The sequence below is a fragment of the Amphiprion ocellaris genome, chromosome 20, assembly GCF_022539595.1.
Source record: "Amphiprion ocellaris isolate individual 3 ecotype Okinawa chromosome 20, ASM2253959v1, whole genome shotgun sequence".
NCBI lineage: Eukaryota > Metazoa > Chordata > Actinopteri > Pomacentridae > Amphiprion > Amphiprion ocellaris.
The window spans coordinates 13,029,691-13,036,506 of NC_072785.1; the positions used below are offsets into that span (position 1 = coordinate 13,029,691).

A 6,816-nucleotide genomic window follows, 5' to 3' on the forward strand; every position below is an offset into this window, starting at 1 on the left:
TAATATTGATAATAATTACCATCTAATGTGCAATGAATCCATGAGTTGTCCTTGACCTTTAAAAGGGAAGAGGTGGAGCTAAGCACTAACTCCAACCTCTGATGGATACAGACAGGTCAGGATGGAAAGTTAAAGCTGCTTATAAAAGAAAAAATGCTTCTTCTTCACATGCACACACACTAACAAAGATAGAGTTTTGGCCTTGATACACAGCATATTCCTATCTTCTTATAATGTAACCAGTAATTTTACTGAAACTGCTAACTTAAGGTTGTTTGAGGGCGAAAACCATAATAATCCTCCCTAGGGGACACCTGCATCCTCTCTACGTGATACCACTAATGGTTGCATCACATCTCAGCTAACAATGGAATAATACTAACTGGTAGAAAGCAGGAAAAAATTTGCAGGAGGGCTCTTCTTACAGGGTGCAGCTCGTGGGACTGAATCGTGTGCAAAGAGATATGGACATATCTGTGCACCAACTAATAGGAGAACTAAGTCTAAACCATGGTTTGTCCCCATCTTTGGCCAATCACATTTCAATATTTGAATTAGATGTTTATATCTATGACCTATCACATAATACACACGTGGACAAAATTGTTGGTATCCCTCGGTTAATGAAAGAAAAACCCACAATGGTCACAGAAATAATTTGAATCTGACAAAAGTAACAATAAATAAAAATTCTATGAAAATTAAACAATGAAAATCAGAATTGCTTTTGAACCGTGGTTTAACAGAATTATTTTAAAAATAAACTCATGAAACAGGCCTGGACAAAAATTATGGTACCCTTAACTTAATATTTTGTTGCACAACCTTTTGAGACATTCACTGCAATCAAACCATTTCTGTAACTGTCAATGAGACTTCTGCACCTCTCAGCAGGTATTCTGGTCCACTCCTCATTAGCAGACTGCTCCAGTTGTCTCAGGTTTGGCATGTTTCAGCTCCTTCCACAGATGTTCAATAGGATTTAGATCAGGGCTCATAGAGGCCACTTCAGAATAGTCCAATGTTTTCTTCTTAGCCATTCTTGGCTGTTTTTAGCTGTGTGTTTTGGGTTATTATCCTGTTGCAAGACCCATGACCTGTGACTGAGACCAAGCTTTCTGACACTGGGCAGCACATTTCTCTCTAGAATACCTTGATAGTCATGAGATTTCATAGTACCCTGCACAGATTCAAGACACCCTGTACCAGATGCAGCAAAGCAGCCCCAGAACATAACAGAGCCTCCTCCATGTTTCACAGTAGGGACAATGTTCTTTTCTTCATATGCTTCATTTTTGCGTCTGTGAACATAGAGCTGATGTGCCTTGCCAAAAAGTTCCAGTTTTGTCTCATCTGTCCATAGGACATTCTCCCAGAAGCTTTGTGGCTAGTCAACATGCAGTTTGGCAAATTCCAGTCTGGCTTTTTTATGATTTGTTTTCAACAATGGTGTCCTCCTTGGTTGTCTCCCATGAAGTCCACTTTGGCTCAAACAATGACGGATGGTGTGATCTGACACTGATGTACCTTGACCTTGGAGTTCACCTTTAATGTCTTTAGAGGTTGTTCTGGGCTCTTTTGTTACCATTCGTATTATCCGTCTCTTCCCTTTGTCATCAGTTTTCCTCCTGCAGCCACGTCCAGGGAGGTTGGCTACAGTCCCATGGATCTTACATTTCTGAATAATATGTGCAACTGTAGTCACAGGAACATCAAGCTGCTTGGAGATGGTCTTATAGCCTTTACCTTTAACATGCTTGTCTATAATTTTCTTTCTGATCTCCTGAGACAACTCTCTCCTTTGCTTCCTCTGGTCCATGTTTAGTGTGGTTCACACCATGTCACCAAACAGCACAGTGACTACTGTAACCCTATAAATAGGCCGACTGACTGATTACAAGTTTGTAGACACCTGTGATGCTAATTGGAGGACACACCTTGATTGAACATGTCCCTGTGGTCACATTTTCAGTCTTTTCTAGAGGTACCATCATTTTTGTCCAGGCCTGTTTTATGAGTTTATTTTTTAAAATAATTCTGTTGAACCACAGTTCAAAAGCACTGTCTGATTTTCATTGGTTAATTTTCATAGAATTTTTATTTATTATTACTTTTGCCAAATTCAAATTATTTCTGTGACCATTGTGGGTTTTTCTTTCATTAACCGAGGGATACCAATAATTTTGTCCACGTGTGTACTAGACTGAATAAAATGTTGTTTTCACTTTTGATTTTATTCTTTTCTGGGAGGCTGTTCCAAACAGAAAAGGTCCTTGTGCAAGATTCTTTTGGGACACTGATATTTAGAAAATAAACAGCTTAATTGGAGAAAAGCGGTTTGTCTTCTATCTCAACAAACGAACACATTCAACAACTACCACTCAAAAGTTTGGGGTCACCCAGACAATTTTATGTTTTCCATGAAAACTCACACTTTTATTCATGTGCTAACATAATTGCACAAGGGTTTTCTAATCATCAATTAGCCTTTCAACACCATTAGTTAACACCATTAGAACACAGGAGTGATGGTTGCTGGAAATGTTCATCTGTACCCCATGCAGATATTCCATTAAAAATCAGCCGTTTCCAGCTAGAATAGTAATTTTCCACATTAACGATGTCTATACTGGATCATTCATTTAATGTTATCTTCATTGAAAAATTTTTTTTTCTTTCAACAATAAGGACATTTCTAAGTGACCCCAAACTTTTGAACCATAGTGTATGTACCTAATTATAGTGAGTGAGAATTTGATGCAGTAGAGAAACACAAAGCTCAAGTTCATTAAGCTATCATATTTTGTACGTCTGTATGTTTTTTAAAAAAAATATATATATATATTAATGTCGCTGTTTAATCAGTTATTACTTTTCTTAAATCATATATCATTCTTAAACTTGTATTTGTCGCCCTCTACAGGTCATCACGTGCATTTAACTCTGCTGTTGACCCGGAAGTACATATGACTTCTCCGAGCTACACGTGTGGAAGGTAAGCAAAATCTGAAAACCCATCTAAGAAGGTTTTTAGACGGCAGATCTGCTTTATTATTGATAGTTCTCGTCGGATACAAATATGTTTACTGTGTAAGACTTGATGTGGAAGCAGTCAAACAAAACAGGCAACTCGGTGTCGACACTTTAAAGATACTTGGCTTGTTAAACACTCGAGAAAAAGGAAACAAACCGCACATTTAAATCGCTATTCATCCACAGATCATGGTGATATTTAGAATCGTGCTTAAAAAAAACTGATGCAAATATCTTTATATTAGCATTATTTACTTTCTGTGTGACCTGGATTATGACAGATCCAGTTCTTTTTAAAGGCTGAAATGGACATAAAGGACACACAATGCAATATATCACCTGACGAGAAGTGATTACAATCCCTACAATGTGACTGAAAGGTTTTAAATGCATCAAAATGACTACATTTCATTTATAAATGTTATACTGTTAAATATTACAGCCCACACGATAGTTACAAAAGAGATCATTGCTTTATTATATGTCTAAAAGTACATCTATGAATCATGGTAACTGCAGTTTAGACATACCAAAAGCACATCACCTAAAAGTCCTAAGCAGTGTTATGGTACTGCTTATTACCAACCTAAGTGTTATACCTGATTACGCTATAAACTGCAAGCGTTTATTTGGTCATGATTATCTGGTTACATGTTAAATTCTCACAAGGACTCACATCATTACCACAGATATAAATTTCAGTGTTTTTGTGCATTATGACTGTTCGATCCAGATGAAAACAGCTGTAGACTTATAGAAACTTGTAATACTGCTTTAGCAGGAGACGTCAGTTTTTGCTGTGACACCTAAATTACATTTCCTTATGCTACTTGTCTGCACATAACTTTGTCAATAGTCTGTGTTGATGATTGCAGACTAACTGGTCTTGTTTCATCCTGTCCTACAGCATCCACCATGGGGAAGTCCAAGCAAACAGGAAATCACAAGAGTGACAAGAAGAAGAACATTGCAAAGACATGGAAGACCAAACGCAGAACCAAAGATTTAGACCAGATCCACTCAGACATGAAGCCTGAGACAGCAGCCAAACTGCTGCATCAGGAGGTCGACTACGACGTGACCGGATGTGCACAGCACTACTGCTTACACTGCGCGTAGGTGTTTCTCTTTTACCTTAACAGAGCTGATGGGTTTTAGGCCTTTACTGTTTCATTGATCTGACCCCATCTAAATGAGTCAGCTTCATGTCTGACTGATTTTTTTTGGACTGAAATTAGATTTTCCCATATGTAACTTGCAAATACAACTATCACACTTCCTCTCATGTGTGAGTTAAGCAACAGAAAATACTGAGGCATGTGTCCTGACAATATTACTAGTGTTGGTGGTCATTAAAAACTGTAGTCAAGATTATTGTTTTTTGCACATGCACACTGTTAGGAAGCATACTTTTTTTATTACATAATTATAATGAAGTTGAAATTGTTTGGACTAAAGTTGCAAAACCAGAAAATACTGATTATGTGTGGGCCAAAAAAAATTGCAAATATTCACAACTAAGGGGCATGGAAGTGACAAATATTCAGCATTCTTGTTAGAAATGCTAACCAATTGTTTATCAAGTGAGTTATATTTATGTTAGTCAACTAATGAAGTGGTTTGAGTCCTTTTTGGCTTAAATAAACCGATGTAGTTGTGACGACTCGCGTCAAGAGAAATGTGATGTTCAAATGATTTGTAGATGAAGTAGTAGGGGTCAACCGATGTGTGTTTTTCTGATACTGATATTGATTCTTAGTCCTTGAGACCAATTACCAATACATAGAGCCAAAATGCCTTTGTTTATTTTGTTTTACATTTGTTAAATTTTTAATAAAAGAACTTTTATCTGGGTGAGACCTCCTACATGTTTCAGCTCTACTGTCTACCTAACAGTGTGTTGCAGATGACCTTTTAATGCGGTGATGCTTCATTTCTTACAGGAGATATTTTGTGGACATGAGATCCTTGAAGGAGCACTTCAAAACCAAAGTGCACAAAAAACGGTGAGATATTAAGATCCCAATCACAGTGTTCAGTCAGCAGTCACATATTTTGACTTACAACACTTTACCTTGGAGCTGTGTGAGTTATAAATGTCACCTCTCTTTTCTCCATCCAGGTTGAAGCAGCTCAGAGAGGAGCCCTACACTCAGGCTGAGGCAGAGAGAGCAGCAGGGATGGGCTCCTACATCCCTCCAAAAACTATTGAGGTGAAGACACAGCCACTAGAAGAGGACATGGACTGACGACTGCTTAAACTCATGGACTGATTCACTCAATAACAGAGGCGTTATGAATCTACTTCTGTTATTTTATCTTTGCCACAAATTCCTGAAGCATCGCTAAATGGGTTTTGTGACAAGTAACGCTTGTTTTTCAGCCAGCTGATATGCATGTGGTTGTTAAACTTCGATCACCAGAACCCTGAAGACGTCTCTTTATTCTATGTGATCTGATGCAACATATACCGATGTAAATACTGAGTACAGTAGAACCGTGTGGAATGATAATAAACTATAAATTGCATTATTTCCAACAGCTCCAGTTTCTCAACCTTGGGCCACTAGATGGTTAAAGAAAGAGGAAAAATATATTTCAGTTTAAAACAATTACTTTTTGAGAGTTTCCTCTTTTTTTTGGGAAATATTAGCCTGATAATCAGTCTGTTGTTATCTATTCTTTTGATTTTATTATTCATGTGAATGGAGGACATTGAAGATGTGATTCAGAGGTCTGCAACCAGGCAAACTATTACCTCAGCATGCCTCTAAAACATCTTTAAAAAGAATATGTCATTTTGGTTGAATTGCATGCAGCTTATGTTCAAACTATCAGGGTCACACATTGAATGGGTTTCATTGTAAGTCCAAAAAGGTCAGTAAAGACACAGAGAGGCAACTTGGGTTCCTGCATGTGCTGGCACCGTCAGATTATATAATTGTCTCTGAGCTACTAGTGCTTTATATAACTGTGCCTTTCTGGTTTGAATCTTTCTGGTGGCCTTCTGTCTTTCCCCCCCTCCCTGTTTCCTGACTCGGCTGTAAATTGTCTTCCAATACAGAAAGGAAAAAATATCTATAAAATGGTTTTAAATTATTATACTTACAAATTTATTTAATGCATGTGGTTGTACTCATGCATGACAGTACAAATGTGAGACACTTGCAATTTTTGTCTAGTTTATTATCCACTTTATTTATCTGACAGCTGTAAATTTTGCCTGTTATAATTTCGTAAATGTTTTATATGCATTGTTCTAGAGGGGACCACCCTGCAGTATGTAGCTTAAATCGACAACCATTTTTAAAGGCCGCTTACATGTTCACACATGCAGTAGATGGGTCATCTTTACATGATCAAAGTAAAAGTGAGTGTTATACGTGGGGTTTTACTACTTTTCCTGGAGCTTCTTCACCAGTGGCGTTATTGCAGACATGTTATGAAGATGTTCAGGAAAAATAGAGCAGAAACAAAGTCTTAACTCTGCTGGCAGATTCGAAGCACAAGTTACAAAATAATAATATTGGCATCCCCTTTGGCAGAGAAACATGTAATTGAGGCTTGCAGGAGACATTCTTTGGAAGAACAAGGCAGCCCTGCCCCTTTAAGTGTGGCCACTGTGCAAGTGTGCCAAGCTAGAGAGAATGTAAGACGTAACTTCCGGTCAGGGCTTTCATAATAAAGCCGCCGGTGTGAAGATTAGCTCACAGGTAATCAACTTTAGAAGAAATAGCAGGATAGTATTTGATGGTCTAGTTTATGGAGATGTTGAATATAGCT

General features: G+C 37.8%; 2 protein-coding genes across 2 annotated transcripts in view; one reads left to right on the plus strand and one right to left on the minus strand.

Moving 5' to 3' along the window:
* Positions 1–6,816, minus strand: part of tonsl (tonsoku-like, DNA repair protein) — a 317,986-nt gene that overhangs the window by 183,137 nt on the left and 128,033 nt on the right. The gene's annotated exons all lie outside the window — the stretch shown is intronic.
* Positions 2,922–5,562, plus strand: znf593 (zinc finger protein 593). The gene is made up of 4 exons (XM_023291858.3): positions 2,922–2,995; positions 3,941–4,148; positions 4,977–5,039; positions 5,156–5,562. The coding sequence occupies exons 2-4, from the start codon at positions 3,949–3,951 to the stop codon at positions 5,280–5,282; spliced, it is 390 nt and encodes a 129-aa protein (XP_023147626.1). The 5' UTR covers positions 2,922–2,995; positions 3,941–3,948; the 3' UTR covers positions 5,283–5,562.

Coding starts and splice junctions, on each gene's coding strand:
- znf593 (XM_023291858.3), top strand. CDS start 3,949: ATGGGGAAGTCCAAGCAAACAGGAAATCACAAGAGTGACAAGAAGAAG. Junction 4,149..4,976: donor CACTACTGCTTACACTGCGC/GTAGGTGTTTCT, acceptor CATTTCTTACAG/GAGATATTTTGTGGACATGA. Junction 5,040..5,155: donor ACCAAAGTGCACAAAAAACG/GTGAGATATTAA, acceptor TTCTCCATCCAG/GTTGAAGCAGCTCAGAGAGG.